At 36.8% G+C, this 22170-nt stretch overlaps 1 protein-coding gene, 1 long non-coding RNA gene and 1 other non-coding gene across 4 annotated transcripts; 1 reads left to right on the forward strand and 2 right to left on the reverse strand.

Annotated features, from left to right (window-relative positions):
- Positions 1–8673: 8673 nt before the first annotated feature.
- LOC138895757 (uncharacterized) lies at positions 8674–9039 on the reverse strand. The gene has a single exon (XM_070180482.1). It carries the CDS (start codon positions 9037–9039, stop codon positions 8674–8676), a length of 366 nt encoding a protein of 121 aa, XP_070036583.1.
- A 4055-nt stretch (positions 9040–13094) lies between these two features.
- Positions 13095–21856, forward strand: LOC138896514 (uncharacterized). Of its 2 annotated transcripts, XR_011409815.1 has the most exons (4): positions 13095–17620; positions 20356–20424; positions 21333–21396; positions 21626–21856. It is a non-coding gene; the product is annotated as an uncharacterized lncRNA (long non-coding RNA). The 2 variants fall into 2 exon arrangements; XR_011409814.1 differs by having other exon boundaries at positions 13095–20424.
- Positions 15090–15196, reverse strand: LOC117278468 (small nucleolar RNA R71). Its single transcript, XR_004508838.1, has one exon. It is a non-coding gene; the product is annotated as a small nucleolar RNA R71 (small nucleolar RNA).
- Positions 21857–22170: the final 314 nt, after the last annotated feature.

Raw genomic sequence — 22170 nt, forward strand, 5'->3', positions numbered from 1 at the left:
GAATTGTCAAAAATGAATTTTATCTCGTATTAAAATAAAGATTTAAAGTTACATATATGGATCGTGTTTAAAATTATGGTTTTGATGATTAACAAAGTGTGTCCAGTGAAAGTGTGCTAAGAATCAGGTATTCAAGGTGTCTAATGAAGTGTGCTAAGAACCGGGTACTCAAAGTAGTTGCTTAAGGCTCTTACAAGGCAATAACTTTTACACAAAGTTTCTATAGTCCGAGATCGCTGAAAAAGGCTCTTGATGCGATAAGGACTATTGTCCAAGAATATCTGCTCGCATAAGTGATAGACAAGAGTCACAAGATTCGTGGAGTCCTTGAAATTTTAGGATTGCTATCAAACAAAAAGTTGACTATGTGTAGAACTCCCGAAGTTCTCGGAGTATTGGGAAGTTAAATACTTTCCCCATGGAATGAGAAAATTATCCTTTTGCACATTAACTGAGGAACAAAATACTGCATTTCAAGTTCAACACTCAAGTCGATCATCAGTATCTGTGTTCTTCTTGCGTCTGTTAGTTTATGTGTATTAGGAAATCGAGTTATAAGCGAGAAGTTATTCAAAGCTTGTTAGTCGGAGTAATATTTGAATATGCAAGTTAGAGTAACTTGTAATTCATTCAAATAATTGAAGTAGGAGAATTGTGTGGGTATTGGTTTACAAGGCTTATAATAATTAGTACATTTGGTTCATTTATTTTAGTGAAGTTAAAGTTAAAATCATACGTGGTAGGTTGTGATTTTTGCACTTTTGAACCGGCTGATTTTCCACGTAGAAATTGTTGTTCTTATTTTTTATTGTTTATTTCATTACGCGTAAGGAATAAGACAGAACCAAATTTTTTAGTAATTTAGGAAGGCACTTAAGTTAAAAGATTAAACTAATCAGTTATAGCAAATTATTCATCCTCATTTCATCTCTAGGTTTAATATTTTACACTTTTTCATGTAAGAAATTTCTACACTATTAAGTTACTTAAAGGTAATAATAGTATTATCAGACGTACACAGAGGCGGATCCAGAATTTAAATCATATGGGTTTAATTTTAAAATTTTTAATATTGAACCCATTATATTTTTAAAGTTATGGGTTCATATCTACTATTTTTGTAATTTTAATGAATTTTTACTCCACGTCAAAAGTTATGGATTCAGTTGAACCCGTCGCTTCTAAGCTACATCCGCCTCTGGACGTACATACAAAGTATTGTGTACTTAAGCACATTTACCGCTGATAGAAATTCAATCGGAGATTAGTATTAGTATAAGAAAAAGCTGACTGAGTACCCCTTTGTGATTAGTAGCAATTATAAATTACAGTGTCTATAGCAAATATGTTCGATCAATTGGTAGACCTGAAAAATATGGTCAACAACGTAACTGCTTAAACTACTTTAATAGAGAGTTAATGCATACTATAATTTAAAGCTTTTCTGGTTTGTTTAACCATGCACATCACTATATTCAGTTACCTGCCGTGGACTTTTAATTAACTTGTTATTGTGTAGACAAATTTCACGTCGCTACCATATATATATATAGACCTTAAGTTGTTAAATAAGTTACGAACTTAATTATTTCGGAAAAACAAAAAATAAAATAAAAAATGCTAGCTACCAAAGTGGGAAATGATAATCACAAACACTTCGTACACATCCGTTGCAATTTAATTATGTTGTTAGCTGAGATAAATTGAATAAGTCCACTTATTATTATTATTATAAGAATAAACTATACGTTTGATTGGATTCTAACTAACTTACAATAATTTGATTAAATAACTATATATTATGATTATAGACTAAAAGTACAAATTGTGCTCTACCAAACATGCTCGAAGTAAGATGTAGTCGAAAAAAATTGAATTTGATAGGTGTGGTAGAGAGTGGGTTGTTATGATTTTGAGTAAAATTCTTGAAATGATTTTTTTCTTCCTTTTTTCTGGAAATGATCTTAATTTAAACTTCCTACATCATTTGTTCATTAGTTTCACAATCTAGCTATTTGCATGTTTTTTTATGTGATCAAATTTGGGGTATTATCACTTTTAGCCCGCGCCAGAAACTTTTTACATTTGGTAGCTGAAGAAGTGTATAAAATTTGTATATTTTTGTATATAACATACATGTCACGACCCAAATTTTTCTCCGTAGGATGTCGTGACGGCACATAGTCTCTAAGACTAGGTAAGCCTAACAAACATGCAGAAATATCGAAATAATAACTTAAATCTCAAACATCAACATCTATATAAATGAAAACTGCCACTCAACATATACAAATCCCAAAACCCGGTGAAATATAAGTCGCAAGCTCTAGATAAAGTGTGGAACACTCCTATACATCACTTTCTATAAAGATATAAAGAAGTAAGAAAAGGAACAGGATATAAGGGGACTCCGAGACCTGCGGACGCGGGGAGGTGTACCTTGAAGTTTCCAAAGCAGCAACACATCACACTAATACCGAGACTGATAAGATGTACCTGAATCTGCACAAAACATGTACATAAGCGTAGTATGAGTACACCACAACGGTACCCAGTAAGTGCCAAGCCTAACCTCGGTAGAGTAGTGATGAGGTCAGGTCAGGACCCTACTGGAAATATAAGAAATAAGGCAGAAGATATAATGATATAATAAAATGGCAGGGAAATGAAACTATGAGAATTTACGAAAAATAACAACACGAAAATCAAATAAAGCAAATACAACACAGAAGGAAATAAGAATCTAACATATTAAGGAAAAACAACAACAAACAATATATCAAATAGAAAAGAACAACATGGCACTCCCGAGGTACCGCCTCGTAGTCCCAAAAGTGAAAATAGCTCACACTCTTTCATTATATCACCGCGGGAGCCTTTATATTTTTGTTTTAAAAATTATTTTTTCGAAATAGCACCCTGCGTTTTAGCCCACCTTATCACACTGCATAACTTCTAGTAGTTCCCCTACTTGCCACGCGTATCAAGCCAACATTATCTCACCGCATGTGTTTCAACACCTTGACCTTATACCATCGTACGCATATCAATAATCACAAACAGCATGACAGAAACCTCGTGCAAATAATAACTACCGCACGACAAAAACCTCGTGTAACAATAACTACCACACGACAGAAACCTCGTGCAATAATAGTCACAATACGGTAGAAACCTCGTGCAACAACCAACCAATCACCTCAACAATAATCACGAAAAATCAAAATATAACAACTGAAACAATGATATTTCCAGGATAGCAATTCCATGTAAAGAATCCCATAGATAAATAACGAATACGAAATCAAGAAAGCAGGTAAATCAACTAAGCATGTAGTGCAAGTTGCAAATAAGATACAAGACAAGTAGACATGTGAAATTAGGCTAAACATGATGACTATACATGCTAAAGTAACTTAATTAAGGCATAAAAGAAAACTACTTAACTAAAATCGGATTTTCAATATTTATCCTGTGTACGCACTCATCATATTGCGTACACGGCCTTCACATATTGCAAATTACTGTAACAGTAAATCGTAAGGAAAATTTCCCCCACATAAGGTTAGAAAAGTCACTTATGTCAAACCTCGCTCAATCAATCAATAAGAAGGTCTTTCCTCGACTTTCCCACTTCGAATGACTCAAATCTAGCCAAAAATAATTATATACTATAAATATAACTATAGGAAACTAATCTAAATTATGAAATTATGATTTTTGCAAGAATTGAAAAAATTGTCCCAAAAAGTCAATCCGGGCCCGCATCTTAGAACCCGATTAAAATTATAAAAACCGAACACTCATTCGATATCGAGTCCAACCATACAAGAATTATTCAAATCCGATCCCATTTAGCCTTTCAAAACTCAAGAATTCGGTCTAAGAACTTTTACACCTTATTCCCCAATTTTTCAATCCAAATCCTTAATTAAATGAAGAAGTCGAAGATAGATAAATGGAATTTAATAAAAAAATGAGTCAAGAATCCTTACACAAATGTTTTCAATGAAAATCCCTCAAAATCTCGCCTCAATCCGAGCTCTCAAAGTCCCAAAGTGAAAATGAAATCAAACCCTCGATTTTGAAATTTTAATCTGCTGCCCAATTAAATCCTTCTTCGCGAACGCGGAAATTACCTCGCGTTCGCGAAGCACAAAAGTGTTACTGCCCAAATTTCTCTTACACGAACGTGAGGGCCAACTCGTGAACGCGGTGACCAAAGTTTCTCAAGCTTCGCGATCACGAAGTCCTTCTCACGAATGCGTAGACCACGTGTGAGACTCATCCAAGCTGCCTTTATCATTGCGAACATGTTAACCGGTTCGCGATCACATAGTACCAAGACCTGACCCCTTCGCGAACGCTTGGCCATCTTCGCAAACGCGAATGGTAAATTTCCAGACATCTCTGAAAACTCTACGCGAACGCGTAGAAGGAAACCAGATTCCAACAATCTTAATGTTACGAAATGTGCCGAACATGGTCCGAATCACCCCAGAGGCCTCCGGGACCTCAACCAATAATACCAACAAGTCCTAAAAAATCATACAAACTTAGTCGAGTCTTATCACATCAAACAACGCTAAAACCATGAATGACACCCCAATTCAAGCTTAAGGAACTTATAAACTTCTAACTTCCACATCCGATTTTGAAACCTATCAAATCAAGTCCGATTGACCTCAAATTTTGTACACAGGTCTTAAATGACATTATAGAACTATTCCAACTTCCGAAATTGGAATCCGACTTCGATATCAAAAAGTCCACTCCCGGTCATACTTTCCAAAAATCTTTCAAGTTTCGCCAATTAACGCCGAAATGACCTACGGACCTCCAAATCAACATCCGGACATGCTCCTAAGACCAAAATAACCATACGGAACTATTGAAACCGACAAAACTCCATTCTAGAGTCATCTTCACACAAGTCAACCTACGGTTAACTCTTATAACTTAAACTTCAAACTTAGGGAATATGTATCCCACTTCACTCGGAAACTCTCCCGAACCTGATACCAAGCACCCCGGTAAGTCAAGTAACCACAAAATGAAACAGAGGGAGCAAAAACTAGGGGATCAGGGCTAATACTCTCAAAACGACTGGCCGGATCGTTACACCCCCCCTTAAAACAAACGTTCGTCCTCAACATAAGACAAATCCTTGTCCAACTAGAACGAGATGAAGTCTAACACATGAGACGGATCGCCGTTATACCTCCGGAGCATAGAAACATGGAATACTAGATGAACTACAGATAGACGAGGTGGTAGTGCAAGTCTGTAGACCACTTCTCCAATCCTTTCAAGAATCTCAAAAGGCCCGATATACCTAGGGCTCAACTTTCCCTTCTTCTCGAACCTCATAACACCCTTCATGTGCGAAACCCGGAGCAAGACCCGCTCCACAACCATGAATTCCATGTCGCGAACCTTCCGATCCGCATAACTCTTCTGCATGGATTGGGCTGTACGAAGTCGATCCTGAATTAATTTAACTTTTTCCAAAGCATCCTAAACCAAGTTTGTATCCAATAGCCTAGCCTCGCAGGCTCGAACCAACCTACTGGAGACCGACACTATCTACCATACAAAGCCTTATACGGGGCCATCTGAATGCTCGACTGGTAGCTGTTATTGTAGGCAAACTCCGCAAGTGTCAAGAACTGATCCCAAGAACCCCCAAATTCCATCACACATGCACGGATCATATCCTCCAATATCTGAATAGTGCGCTCAGACTATCCATCCGTCTGAGGGTGGAATGTTATGCTCAACTCAACCCGAGTACCTAACTCATGCTGTACGACTTTCCAGAAATGTGATGTTGTCACGCCCCGAACTCGGAGAGTGCGACCTGCGCTCAACCGAGTGAACCCGGTCAAGCAAGCCTGTTAGATACTTTCTACCCAAACTCACTTATGAATATAGATAATACATATTTTCATTAATTAGACAATAAAGAGATCATGTGTACAATACCAATTCATTACCATTAGTTACTTTATTTTAAAGTCTCAAACTACACAGATTTTCATGGTCTGAAGAGGAACAAGTAATTCAAACACAACATAACTTGTTTAACCTCCCCCAACACTAATATACAACCCACACTATGTCTACGAAGCCTTTAATAAATATGAAAGAGTACTATGATAGTGCCGGCAATAAGGCCCCGGCTATACCTCAAACACAATACACGAAGAAAAAAAGATACATGACCCCAAAATGAAGTGGGGTTCACCAAGTCAGCTGGGAAGAGGGTGTACCGCTATCACTGATCAATGTCTCTTGCTATAGAACCACCTGTATTCATTGAAGATGCAGCGTCCCTGGCAAAAGGGACGTTAGTACATATGAAATAGTACTAGTATGAATGACAAAATACCCTCTCAATAGAACGATCAATAATACAAGCAAGAACAATCATAATATTAGTGGAAGCCTCAAATAACATCAGACCTCAAGTTAGGACCAAGATAATGTTCAAATAAATTTCTATATTTTAAGTTGGGAGATCTTTAGTACCAATATGTCACCGCTCACAATACCAATACCACCGTACTTTTAGCACGGAGTCTGATCACGGCCCGATCGGCTAGGCCGGCTCATCCAAGACATCAACCACAATCACGATTTCAATTACAATTTCCAGCACAATCACCACTATGTGTGACATGGCGTCCGATCATGACCCAATCGGCTAGGCCGTCTCACCACAATGATGTGTGGATCGACATCATCCTTTTCTACCAATCATCTCGTTTCATACTTCTTTCACATCTTTTCCTTTCATTGGCATAAGTGGCCACACTTATAAAATTATTTTTGGCACGTCGCCCGTATTTAGTATTTCATGCTCACCTTTTTCACTTTCAAACATCATCATCATCATCAACAATAAGACATTTCAAATAAAGATTTTTAGTACACATGTGAGTAATTAAGAGTCTTATGCACATAGAGAAATTTCACAAAATTTGGTATAATAGCCTTCGTTTGAACTTAACTTGAAATCGAAACATTTTAAATGCACAACCCATACTTTGAACACATTCTCAAATGATAACATAACATGATAAAAGCATTTGGAATACATATTGAACATATATCTTTCAACACAAGCTTATTTTGAATTGCCAATTTTATAATGAACAACTCGGGACTTACATAAATTACATGTATACCGTGGGATTCAATTCTAAGAGAGTAATTTAGCCAACATACCTCGATTTGAGCTTTCCTTAAATTACTACAATGTTCCGAAAATCCTAGCAATTCCAATCTATTTTGAGTCATAACAAAATTGAACACAAATTAGGAAGATATTCATGGTTTCAGCTCATTTGAGCATTTTATCAAATACTAGGTGTGCAAATTTGGCTACAAGGTTCTTCTACAAGATTTTCTTCATTTCACAACCCAATCTATACTTATTTGAGCTCAACAATCTTCTCACAAGCCTTATTGGTACATGTATGTATACATAATACTCTCACACCTAAGAATCATACTCCCAATCACCCATCTTTTACCCCAAACTCAAAATTAAAGAATTGGGGAAAGGAATTCTTACCTCTTTGAAGCCCTAGAAAGATCCTTATAAAATCTTCAAGCCTTGAGCAAGAATTGTTGAACAAAATGGCTAGGTCTTCTTTTCCTCTCTCTAAGATACTCTCACCTCTCTCGAAAAATATTAGATGAAACCCTTAAAAATGATCCCCAAAGCAGTTTTATAAAAATGGGATCGGATTATAAAAATCAGAAAAATGGAGCCCCGACACAGATCTGCGATCGCATATGCGACCGCATAATGCTTCTACGGTCTGCGGAATGGGCCGCATAATGGACCTCTGGAACTGGGCAATACTGCTCCACTCTGCGACCGGTCTACGGTACGCAGACCTGTTCTGCTATCACATAATGAACTGCAGAATCTTCTTCAAACATTTCTCATGCTGGTTCTGCGATGGGATCTGCGGCCCGCAAAATAGTTATGCGGCTGCATAATGGACAGCACAATGGTCCTAAAATTTAGCTCAAGTTTCTGCTTCACTCTGCGGCAGTTATGCGGCCCGTAGAGTGATTCTGGGGTCGCAGAATGAACTATAGAAATATCCTACACTTCCAAAGATTTTCTTCAACTCCCCAACTCACTGATCAACCCAAAAAGTTCGAGTAGAATTTCTATAATCCTCAAACACGTAAGCCTACCTCGGCACCACAAAACCTTAAATTCCTTTATGAAATTTTACGGGGCCTTACAGATGTAAATTGCGTACCCCAGTCAGAGATGATGGATACCGGCACACTATGAAGCCTGACAATCTCACGGATATAAACTCTAGCCAACTGCTCAGAAGAACAAGTAGTCACCACTAGAATGAAATGAGCCGACTTGGTCAACCTATCCACAATCACCCAAACTGCATCGAACTTCCTCTGAGCCAGTAAGAGTCCAATAACAAAATCCATAGTGATCTGCTCCCATTTCCACTCCGAAATCTCTAGCTTCTGAAGCAATCCACCTAGACGCTGATGCTCATACTTCACCTGCTGACAATTTAGGCACCGAGCTACATACTCCACTATGTCCTTCTTCATTCTCCTCTACCAATAATGTTGCCTTAGGTCCTGATACATCTTCGCGGCACCTAGATGAATGGAGTATCACGAACTGCGATCCTCATGGAGAATCAACTCACTCAAACCATCTACATTGGGCACACATAGCCTTCTCTGCATCCGCCATGCACCATTATCTCCAATAGTGACCTCCTTGGCATCACTATGCTGAACCGTGCCCTTAAGGACAAGTAGATGGGGATTATCATACTGACGTTCTCTAATTCGATCATAAAGAAAAGATTGAGAAACCACACAAGCCAAAACCTGGCTCGTCTTAGAAACATCCAATCTAACAAACTGGTTGGCCAAGGTCTGAACATACAATGCCATTGGCCATTCTGCTGCTGGTAGATATGCTAGACTGCTCAAACTTTCTACCCTACAACTCAAGGCATCAGCCTCAAACATGTAAGACTACCTCGGTACCACGAAACCTTAAATTCCTTTATGAAATTTTACGGGGCCTTATATTCTCCCCCACTTAGGATCATTTGTCCTCGAATGAGGGTCAAAATATGTCATTAGCATCCAATGTGGCCCAACTGTAAATTCACACACACCAGCAGTTTTAAAATTTGGCTAATTTCCTAAATCTCCAAAACATTTCGCCAGAGTCTCCCATGTAACTGGGCCTATTCACCTGTCAGAGAATCCCAGAAATCAATCCTAACAACATATACATAACCCGATGACACAATATGACATTAGAACAATACCAACCGTGGCCTCCTAAGCAATATATTACTAGAAAAGGAACACCCTTAGCATAAGCTGTACAAAGGATACGTAATTCATTGGGAACAATTTCATAGAACGATTACATAGCTATTTAAACAAATAAAGATACTTCTTCTTCATTTCTTCCTCGGGCTCCCAGGTGGCCTCTTCAACCTGGTGGTTTCGCCATAACACTTTCACGGAGGCAATTTCTTTATTTCTCAACTTTCAGACTTGCCGATCAATAATAGAAACTGGAATCTCTTCACAAGTCAATTCCTCATTAACCTCAATAGTATCAACTGGAACAATGAGTGTCGGGTCTCCAACTACTTTCTTCAACATAGACACATGAAACACCGGTTGCACTAATGACATCTCAGGTGTAGCTCAAGCTTGTACGCCACCTCACCGATCCTTTGAATGATTTTGTATGGTCCGACATATCTCGGACTCAATTTCACTTTCTTACCAAATCGCATTATACCCTTCATGGGGGAAACCTTCAAGAATACCTAATCATCTTCTTTGAACTCCAAATCCCTACGACGAACATCCGAATAGAACTTCTGACGACTCTGAGTAGTCTTTAAACGCTCCTTAATGATCTTAAATTTTTCCATAGCATGATGCATGAGGTCTGGCCTTATCAACTCTGCTTCCCTAATCTCAAACCACCCAATGGGAGATCTACATCGCCTACCATATAAAGCCTCAAACGGTGCCATCTGAATGCTATCATGATAATTATTGTTGTAGGCAAATTCTATGAGTGAAAAATGCCATCCCAGCTACCTTTTAAGTCAAGAACACAAGCGCGCAACATATCCTCAAGTGTCTGAATAGTTCGCTCTGCCTGCCCATCAGTCTGTGGGTGAAAGGCTATACTAAGATTCACCTGAGTACCCAGACCTTGCTGAAATTTCTTCCAAATATTTGTCGTGAACTGTGCCCCCGATCAGAAATGATAGAAACTGGAGTGCCATGTAACCTGACTATTTCTTTGATATACAACTGAGCATATTGTTCTGTTGTGTCGGTAGCCTTAACCGTCAAGAAGTGTGCTGATTTCGTGAGTCAATCCACAATCGCCCAAATCGAGTCAAACTTACGAGGAGTGCGAGGTAGTCCTACCACAAAGTCCATATGAATCATTTCCTATTTTCGCATTGGAATTTCTATGTTCTGTGCCAATCCACCGGGCCTTTGATGTTCGGCCTTCACTTGCTGACAATTTGGACATCTTCTTACAAAGTCTGCTATATTCCCCTTTATATCATTCCACCAATAGACTTCCTTAAGATCATGATACATTTTTGTAGAGCCCGGGTGCACGGAATACCTAGAAGTGTGAGCCTCGATCATGATTCTCTCCCGGAGACCATCTACATTTGGAACACATAGACGCCCTTTGTACCTTAGTGTACCATCACCCATTCCAAGAGAAAAGGCCATGGTCTTATACTTATGAATCCCCTTTTTCAATTGTGCCAACAATGGATCGTTGTATTGCTTCTCCTTGCTTCTCCTTGATTCCACAACAAGTGATGATTCCACAACAAGTGATGATTCATCCCTTGCTTCTCCTTGACTTCCACACAATCACCCCTCCTTCACTAGAGTCCGCTAGACGAACTCTCAAACTAGCCAATCAGCGAACTTCCTTGGCCAATGGCATTTGATATGCCTCCAAGTGTACTAAACTACCTATATATTTCTGGCTAAGAGCATCCGCCACAACATTAGCCTTCCCCGGATGATATGGAATATCAATGTCGTAGTCCTTGAGTAACTCAAGCCATCTTCTTTGCCTCAGATTTAATTCCTTCTGCTTGAAAATATATTGAAGGCTCTTATGGTCCGTGAATATATCTACATGTACCCCATATAAATAATGACGCCAAACTTTCAATGCAAACATCATCGCCGCAAGTTCTAAGTCATGCATGGGATAGTTCTTCTCATGATTTTTGAGTTGCCTAGAAGCATAAGCGATTACCTTGCCATGTTGCATCAATACACACCAAGTCTGATTCTTGAAGCATCACAATATACTACAAACCCATTGGTACCCTATGGTAGGGTCAACACTGGTGCCGTAGTCAATCTTGCTTTCAACTCCTGGAAGCTCCTTTCGCAAGAATCAGACCATTAGAACTTAATTTCCTTCTGCGTCAATTTAGTCAATGGAGAGGCAAGAGTAGAGAACCCCTCCACAAACTTTCTGTAATACCCAGCTAAGCCTAAGAAACTACGAATTTCTATTGAAGTTTTAGGCCTCGGCCAATTCTTCACAGCTGTGCAATCTTCTGAGGATCAACCTTAATTCCTTCACTAGAGACGACATGACCCAAGAATTTGACAGATTCAAGCCAAAAATCACACTTTGAAAACTTTGCATATAACTTGTGCTGATGCAGGGTCTGCAGAATTGCCCTGATATGATCGGCATAGTCCTCTCGATTGCATGAATATACCAGTATATCATCAATAAACACTATCACAAAAGAGTCGAGGAACTTCTTGAAAACTCGGTTCATAAGATCCATGAAAGCTGCTGGGGAATTTGTTAGCCCAAACGACATCACCAAAAATTCAAAGTGCCCATATCGGGTTCTAAAAGCTATTTTTGGAACATCCTGCTCCCTGATATTCAATTGGTGATACCCGGATCATAAATTAATTTTGGAGAAGTACTTAGCACCTTGCAATTGATCAAACAAGTCATCTATCCTTGGCAGTGGGGTACTTATTCTTGATTTTGACCTTGTTGAGCTATCGATAGTTGATACACATTCTTAGTGGCCCATCCTTCTTCCTTACAAAAAGAACTGGTGCACCCCAAGGCGACACACTCAGCCGGATGAAATCCTTCAATTATTCCTTTAGTTCTTTCAATTCTGACGGTGCCCTCTTGTAGGGTGGAATAGATATAGTTTACGTTACTGGCATCACATCAATCCCAAAATCAATATCTGGAGAATCCTTTGAATTATGGAGACCCCTCATAGCATAGAAACGGCTGGATCCTCCCGAACTCTGTGCTCCACCCCTAGCTTGCACCACGCCCTACAGGTGTTGGAGCGCCTCGAGCTGGAAGAGGTGCTACAGATGTAGTAGATGTAGAACTGGCTAGCGGTGCCGTGCCCCTGCCCGCACCCTGGCGGGACGAACAATAATTCCTCTGAATGTGACCCCTCAATCCGCACCCCGTAGCATATGGGTAAGTCCATTGATAGAAGCAAATATCATGCATAAAATAAGTAATTTTAATACTAATATATATATATATATATATATATATATATATATATATATATATATATATATATATATATTTTGTTTGTAGGAATACCAAATAATCAATAAGTTGACAATTAAGGAGACATGTGGGCGAAAGAGATTCAGTTTCTGCCTTTTACAAAACAAGATCCAAGATAAACAAATAAAATATATATAAAAATATAAAAAAAATAAAACAGAAGAGAAAGCTGAAAACCAAAAGAAAAGAAGCCACATTTTCTAATGAGCTCTTTGATTGGCAAAGTTACAATGGATTTCACGAGCACACAATTTTAAATAATTGGAGTGGAAACTTGCCAAATTGGACATAGAAGTTTCGTAACAAATTTTAAACAATGATCAAGTTGCCAACTTGATAAAATATGAGGTGAGAAGATTCAATGTACGTGACCTGACGAAACATCTATAAATAGCGCCACATTTAGCATCACCTCCAGAAGAGAACAATCTGTGAGGGAGCTTGGCATAAAGCATTCTTTGAGAGCTTCTTATTTTCCTTTCTTCTTTTAGCCATTACTCTGGCTTCATTTCTAGTTCCGAATAAATTATAATGTTGAAAATTACTCTAATTCCTGTTTTTAATTAAATAGGGGGAATTATTCTCTTGAATATTTTTTTTCTATTTTCTTATTTAATGGGCAAGAATATTTCCGTTGTCAGTACTAACTCCATTATGGAGTAACTTTTCTTGTGTTGGGAGAATGACGGATCTTAATATTTTTATATAACAGTAGATATTATTCCTCAATTTCACATGTTTGAGCTGAACCTTTTCATTTAAATTTTATTTGCTTTATAGTTAGGTGTTATTTAATTTGTTAACATCTATCTATTTCTTACTACATATTAACTTCTTACTAATTCTGTAATCGAAAGAGGCAAAAGAAGTAATATAGTTAATTTTGGTATTGATAGATATTAACTTTTAGTGACATCTAGCTCTTATATGTTAAAATTGATTCTACACTTATTTGTAATCGAAAGAGATGAATATTGTAGTAATCAGTTATAACAAGTGGGTTAACCGAAAGAGACTTACTAAAAAAAGAGCATGTTTTAGTTCAAGTATATATTTTTAGATCTTTAATATTACCATTTTTAACTATTAATTTGTATAACCGAGAGGAGTGCAATTAATTGTTCAACTATAGTAATAATATATAAATGTAATCGTGAGAGGTATTTATACATTTATGAGAAATAGAAATTGAAGATAAATATATCTACTATATAATAAAAATATAAAGTGAAGTTAGAATCCCAACACCTTTTTATTATATTTGTGAAAAATAAAATATTTTTATTGTGTCATTCATGCATTTTAAGTTAGTTAATTCACAACTCAACTCTTTTTGATTTTCTCAAATAGTAATTAAAACAAGAAACATCTGTAGAATAGATAAACCAATCTATGTGGGTTCGACATCTTTCTATACTATTATTTGACAGAGTACGAGTAAGAATTTTACATACACTAGAAACTCGTCAAATATTTGGCGCCATTGCCGGGGATTGGCAGCATCTACTTCAGATTAATTATTTTGTTATTAATTTGAGAATTTATTATTATTATTATTATTATTATATTATTATTATTATTATTATTATTATTATTATTATTATTATTATTATTATTATTAGTATTAGTATTATTTTTATTTGTTTTTACTACTGTAACTATTGTCACTAATAATGTCTTTCTAGTTTTCTCTTATTAACAATATTACTACTTACTGTTTTTTTTTTTTTTTATTGTTTTCTTTCTTCATCTTTTTAATTTTTATTTTACTTTACAGTATCATAATATTGTTTCTAGGATCATCTACCTCTTTTCAATTAAAAAAAAACTTTGCTTTAAGGATTTCAGGTAGTTTATGACCCGCTCTTCTACAAAAGAGTTGGCGTTTTACGACCCAGAAATTAAAAAATCTCTTCGATTGCGTAGGGAAAGACAAATATCATCAGTTCAAAGTATAACTTGTGAAGAAATGGAGAATGAAGAGCTTAACAATAACCAACTTCTACCACATCAAGTAGACGAACAATTCGATGAGGTGGCTCCACGACGTGATAAAATACTCAGAGATTATGCAAGGCCATATCATTTTGAAGGAGAATCAAGTGTGAGGAGACCACCAATTGCAGCAAACAATTTTGAAATTCACACAGGCTTGATTCAAACCATTCAACAGTCATGTCAGTTTACTGGTGATGCGAGTGAAGATCCTCACACCCATCTAATTGATTTTTTTGAATTAGCTTAAACTTGCAGGTACAATGGAGTCACAACAGACGCAGTCAGGTTGCGACTTTTTCCTTTTTCATTAAAAGGTGAAGCCAAAATATAGTTGCGAAGTCTGCCAAGAGGTTCAATCACTACATGAGACCAAATGACTCAGAAATTTCTAAATAAATATTCCTCACCTGCAAAAACATTTAAAATGAAGCAAGAAATCAATAATTTTGTGCAAACAGATACTGAATCTGTATATCAAGCATGGGAACGATTAAAAGTAATGTTAAGAAAATATCCACATCATGGTATCCAAGATCCTGACATCTTATATATTTTTTATCATGGTCTTAAACCCTCTGCTAGAAATGTTATTGATGCAGTATCAGGAGGATCCATAATGAGCAAAACCACTGCAGAAGCCATGCAATTGCTCAATAAAATTTCAGAAAATGCTGTTCAATGGCCCTCTGACAGAATGATTGTTAAGAAAGCAGCAGAAGTCAATCAATTTGAAGCTTGGAATTCATTAGCACAACAAATTGAAACTCTGACACAAAAGGTTGAAGCTTTTCAGGTAAATACTCAATCATCATGTCAATATGAGAATTGTGACGTTTGTGGAGGTAATCATCCCAATCATGAGTGCCAAGCTTCAACGCAACATAAAGAACAAGTAAATTTTATTGGTTATAGAACCAGTTGCCCATTCAGTAGTCCCATGGCACAAAAACATCCAGGATTCCAATGGAGTAACCCAAATGGTGCTGAAAATCCTCAAAGATTTTTCAATCAAAAGCAGTAGGTGCAGGGACCCCCTGGTTTTCAAAATCAAAATAGAGGGTAACAAGATTTTCAACAATATCAATAACAGCCCCAAAGAGCTCATCATCAAAGCCTTAAGACATGATGTACAAATTCATTGAGGCTACTGACGAGAAGGTTGAAAGTCAAAATTTAGCCATCAAGAATTTGAAAATTCAGATGAGCCAATTAGCAACCCTCATGTCTAGACAAATAAAAGGTGATCTACCAAGTAACACAAAAAAAATCTAAAGGAATACCTCAAAGCCATCTCTCTACGGTCAGGTAAAACTCTTGATGATCCATATGCAGATAGACAAGGAAAGCCAAAAGAAATGGAATAGGTAAATGAAGGTGAGAATAAAAGAGATTTTGAATTTCTAAAAGAACAAAAATATAAAGGAAACAAGGTGAAAGAAAATAAATTGATGACAAACCCTCACTCTGTACCCCTCCCTTTTCCCCAAAAGATAAAAAGAGAAGCTTGACCAACAATTCTCAAAGTTTTTAGAAATTTTAAAGCAGCTTTTCATTAACATACCTTTTACAGATGCTTTGAAGTAAATGCCGGCATATGCTAAATTTCTTAAAGAAATTTTGTCAAGTAAAAGAAAATTGGAAGAAGTTTCAGTGGTTAAGCTTACAAAAAAATGTAGTGCTATACTTCAAAATAAGCTTCCACAAAAATTCGGTGATCCAGGCAGCTTTACAATTCCTTGTACTTTGGGAGGTGCTCATTTTGAAAAAGCATTATGTGATTCTGGTGCTTCAATAAATCTAATGCCTTTTTCAATTTTTAGGAAATTAGAACTTTGTGAAATGAAGGACACTGGTGTATCTCTGCAATTGGCTAATCAAAGTACTAAAACACCGAAAGGAATGCAAGAAAATATTTTTGTTAGAGTTGATAAATTTTTATTCCTAGTAGATTTTATAGTACTTGAAATGGAAGAAAATACTGAGGTACCATTGATTTTAGGCAGATCATTTCTTGCAACAGGAAGAGCAATAATTGATGTTCATCAAGGACAATTAATTTTGCGAGTTGATGAGGAAAGAGTGATTTTTAATATGTAGAAAAATAATGAAATATCCTGAGGATGAATCATCATCATCTTTTTTTCAAATTGATTTGTTGAATGACCTTGAAGATGAATATAAAGATAATCAGTTGATTGCTTATTCATTGGAAAGATGTTTGGCAAAGTCAGGTACCACAAGTGATGATGACATCACAATTAGAAAAGAAGCTAAAATGCGGGAAAATGATTCAGAAAATGAGAAAGTCTCACCAGAAGAAGTTCAACCAAAAATTGAACTCAAAACTCTTCCTTCTCATTTGAAATATATTTTTCTTGAACCTGAATTATTTCCAGTAATTATTTCATCTTCTTTGACTGTAGAATAAGAAATAAAACTAATTGGAGTTTTAAGAGAATACAAAAGAGCCTTAGGGTGGACTATAGCTGACATCAAGGGAATCAGTCCCGCTATTGCATGCGTAGGATCCTTATGGAGGATAATTACAAGCCAATAGTCCAACCCCAAAGGAGACTGAACCCAACAATGCAAGAAGTTGTCAAGAAAGAAGTAGTGAAACTTCTAGCGACAAGTATCATCTATCCGATATCTGATAGCCCTTGGGTAAGTCCGGTGCAGGTAGTACAAAGAAAGGAGGTATGACAGTAATAAAAAATGAAGATAACGAACTCATACCTACCAGAACAGTCACAGGGTGGAGAGTCTGTATTGACTATAGACGACTTAATGAGGCTACAAGAAAAGATCATTTTCCTTTACCTTTTATTGACCAAATGCTTGAAAGAGTTGTAGGTCATGATTTTTGCTATTTTCTTGACGGATATTTTGGGTATAATCGGATACCAATTGCTCCAGAGGATCAGGATAAAACCACATTCACATGCGCCCAAGGTACGTATGCTTATCGAAGAATGCCATTTGGACTATATAACGCTCCTGCTACATTTCAGCATTGCATGTCAGCAATTTTCTCAGACATGACTGAAAAGTTTCTTGAAATCTTCATGGATGATTTTATAATTTTTGGTAAAACATTTGAAGATTGTCTCTATCATTTAACTTTGGTGGTTAAAAGATGTGAAGAGACAAATTTAGTTCTTAACTGGGAAAAATGTCACTTTATGGTAATAGAGAGAATTATTTTAGGACATAAAATCAATGCTAAAGGAATAGGAGTTGATTAGGCAAAAATTGATCTTAGAGCAGGACTACCCCCTCCTACCACTGTTAAAGGTATTAGAAGTTTCTTAGGGCATGAAGGTTTTTATAGAAGGTTCATAAAAGATTTTTCAAAGATTTCAAAGCCTCTGACTAACCTATTGATGAAATATGTGAAGTTTGAATTTTCAAATGATTGTAGAAAGGCATTTGAGATTCTCAAGAAACAGTTGACTAATGCTCCACTAATTGTTTCTCTTGATTGGAGCGAACCGTTTGAAATAATGTGTGATGCAAGTGATATAGCAGTTGGAGCAATATTGGGACAAAAGAGAGATAAAATTTTCAGACCTATTTACTATGCGAGTAAAACCCTCAATGAAGCTCAAAAGAATTATGCCACAACTGAGAAGGAGCTATTGGCAGTAGTATTTGCATTTGATAAATTTCATTCCTATTTGATAGGAACGAAGGTTACAATATTTACTGATCATGCTGCTTTAAAATACCTCTTAGCAAAGAAAGATGCTAGACCCAGATTGCTAAGATAGATACTTCTTTTGCAAGAATTTGATCTTAAAATAAAATATAGGAGGGGTTCAGAAAATCAGGTGGCTGACCATTTATCATGTTTGGAAAATCCTCCAACTAAACAACAAATATCAATGAGGAATTTCCTGATGAGCATGTTTATACAATCGCAACAGTTACAAATCAGGCACCTTGGTTTGCTGACATTGCCAACTACTTAGTTGGAGGATGAATCCCAAAAGATCTATCTTATGAACAAAGAAAAAAGCTCAAAAAAGAAATAAGATATTATTTTTGGGAAGATCCTTACTTGTTTAAATTTTGTGCAGATGGTATGATCAGGAGAAGTGTGCCACAAATAGAGATGAATTGTAATGACCCAACTGGTTATTTTAACTTTTAGAACTTCATTCCCTAAAATAAAACTTTCCGTATATGCTTTTAATAATTATTGACTTGCGGGGATAGTTGGTTCGAGATTTGAAAGTGTTTGGGTTAAAATCGGGATACTTGGTTCCTTAAGTTAGTCTTAAAAGGGCAAGTTTGACTTTGGTCAACATTTTGAGAAAATGACCCTGGAATCGGGATTTGACGGTTCCAATAGCTATGTATTGTAATTTTGGACTTAGGAGCGTGATCGGAATTTTATTTGGAAGTCCGTAGTTAAATTAGGCTCGAAATGGCTAAAATAAAAATTTAAGTTTGAAAATTTAACCGGAGAGTTAACTTTTTGATATCGGAGTCGGAATCCAGTTCCGAAAATTTTCATAGCTCTGTTATGTCATTTATGACTTGCGTGCAAAATTGGAGGTCAATCGGACTTGAATTGATAGGTTTCGGTACATAATGTAGAAGTTGGAAATCTTAAGTTTCATTAAGCTTGAATTGAGGGATGTTTCGTGGTTTTAGCATTGTTTGGTGTGATTTGAGGGTTCGACTAAGTTCGTATGATATTTTAGGACTTATTGGTATAATTGGTTGAGGTCCCGAGGGGCTCGGGTGAATTTCGGACGACTAACAGATTATTTTTGGCTTTTGCAACACTGCTGATAGTTGCTGGTATCTTCTTCTGAATTCCTTATACGCGATCGCGTAGGTTGGTCTGCGATCACGTAGAGTAATTTAGGCAGAGGTGAATTTGTTCTACGTGATCGCGTGAATGGGGTTGCGATCGCGTAGTCTTAATTTGGCAGCTGAGAATTTGTTCTATGCGATCGCGTGTGCAAGTCCGCGATCGCGTAGGTTGGTTTCAGTTGTTCTATGTGAACGCGTGGTTAAGGCCGCGTTCGCGAAGAGGAAACGAAGCAGAAGCAGACCACACGCTTAATGCTTCGTGATCGCATGAGGAGGCTCGCGATCGCGTAGGCTTGCGGAGACTGTGCTTAACGATCGCGTGGGATTTTCCGCGATCGCGTAGGGTTAATGTTTGGGCAGAAAAATTTGTGCTACGCGATCGCGTGAGGAAGTTCGCGATCCCGTAGAAGGAATAACTGGGCAGAGAGTTTAAGTTCTAAAAATGGGATTTCGTCCCATTTTTTTCATTTTTAACGATTTGGAGCTCAGATTTAGGCGAGTTTTGGGAGATTTTCAGAGAAAATATCGGGTAAGTGTTCTTAACTCAATATTGGTTATATTACCCGAATCCATCACTATTTTTATCATTTAATTGGAGAATTGAGTTGGAAAAGTTTGAAAACCCTCTTGGATAGATTTGAGGATTTTTAGGGCCGAATTGTTATCGGAATTTAGTGATTTTGGTATGGGTAGACTCGTGGTTGAGTGGGTGTTCATTTTTTATAACTTTTGCTGGATTCCGAGATGTGGGTCCCATGGATGAATTTTATAATTAATTTCAGAATTTTTATTGAAAATGTAGCATTTTCTTATAAAATTGATTCCTATAATTTTTAGTGATTGTATCAAATTATTTTGGCTAGATTCGAGCTAGACAGAGTTGGATAATTGTGGAAAAGGCCTTCTAGTAGATTAAATTGGAGCAAAGCGAGGTAAGTCTCTTGTCTAATCTTGTGAGGGGAAAATTACTTCATAGGTGATTTAAATTAAATAATTGTTGCTAATTATGGGGGCTACGTACGCACGAAGTGACAAGAGTCCGTGCGTAGCTACTATTAATGCTAAAGTCCGGGTAGTTTAGGACTCAAAGTATGAATTACTTGTATAAATTGTATTCACAATATATATATATTGTGAATTGTTAGCTAAAAATATTAAAGGATGGAAATCTCATATACTTGATTTTCTGTTTAAATTAATTAATTGTTAAGAGAAATTGTTCTTCCTCCTGAATTTATCTTATAACAAATATACTCTCATTCCGGAGGTACATAAGAAAAAATTTTCTTCTTTCCAGTGGAGCGGGCCGAACGTCTCGACAGGATAGATGTATCTATGGATCGTGCCGCACGTCCCTCGGCAGTGTACACGACACTCTGGATCGGGTCGTACGTCCTCGGCAGAAATCGTACTTAATAATAATAATAATTACACGATACTTTAATAGTTATTTCAGCTTGCGAAGCTAATTGATAAATTAAAAAATTATTAGAATTTAATTAATTATTATTTTTTCTTGTTAAAGAATTAATTGTTATTCCTGTAAATGATATTTAATTGATAAATTGGAAATTATTTGAATTGAAAGAATTTAATTAATATACTGAGGATTGTTGCATTTGGAAGGAATTTGATTATTTCCGCTGATTAAATAAATTATTACAAATTCTGTAAATCATGCTGATTTAAATATCCTACTTGTATTTTCATTATTATTATTGACCCATAGTGAGTGTCAAAGTCGGCCATCTCGTCTCTACCACTTCGAGATTAGGCCTGATACTTTCTGGGTACACGTTGTTTACGTACTCATACTATACTTGCTGCACTTTTTGTGCAGAACCTGAGGCAAGTACTAGTGGGGGACCTATCGTCTTACACCCACGTTATCCAGGGGTATAGTGGTGAGCTTCCTTTCTGAGCCGTTCTGCAGCTACTAATGTCTCTCCTTGTATTTTTCATTCTGTCTATTTTATTTCAGACAGTATTTAAGGTTTTGTATAATCTACTAGATGCTCATACACTTGTGACACCGGGTCTTGGCACACACATTGGTAGAATTTGGGTTTTATTATTTCTCTTGATTTTAAATTTTGTCAATGAGTGCTTAATTTATTAAGTTGGCTTGCCTAGCCATAGGGTTGGGCGCCATCACGACCTATAGGTGAAATTAGGTCGTGACATGAATAATATCCTAAGCCATTGTCACGATGGAGCTGTAGGAGGACACTATGGAGGAAGACGAACAGCCGCAAAAGTGCTCGAAGCTGGTTTTTTCTGGCCCACTTTATTCAGAGATGCAAGAAATTATGTCGCCACTTGCGACAAATGCGAGAGAAGCAGTAACATTTCAAAAAGGGATGAGATGCCTCTTAACTCTATCCTAGTTTGTGAAATATTTGATGTTTGGGGCATTGATTTTATGGGTCCTTTTCCTCTTTCAAACGGTTGTGAATATATTTTAGTTGCTATTGATTATGTTTCAAAATGGGTAGAAGCAATGGCCACTAGAAAAAATGATGCTCATATTGTTTGTGCTTTTCTCAAGAAAAATATATTTTCTAGATTTGGAATTCCACGAGTTATCATAAGCGATCAGGGAACTCATTTTGTAAATAAATAATTCGCTAGTTTGTTGTCAAGATGTCACGACCCAAACTAACCTATGTCGTGATGGC

The sequence above is a fragment of the Nicotiana tomentosiformis genome, chromosome 7, assembly GCF_000390325.3.
Source record: "Nicotiana tomentosiformis chromosome 7, ASM39032v3, whole genome shotgun sequence".
Lineage (NCBI taxonomy): Eukaryota > Viridiplantae > Streptophyta > Magnoliopsida > Solanales > Solanaceae > Nicotiana > Nicotiana tomentosiformis.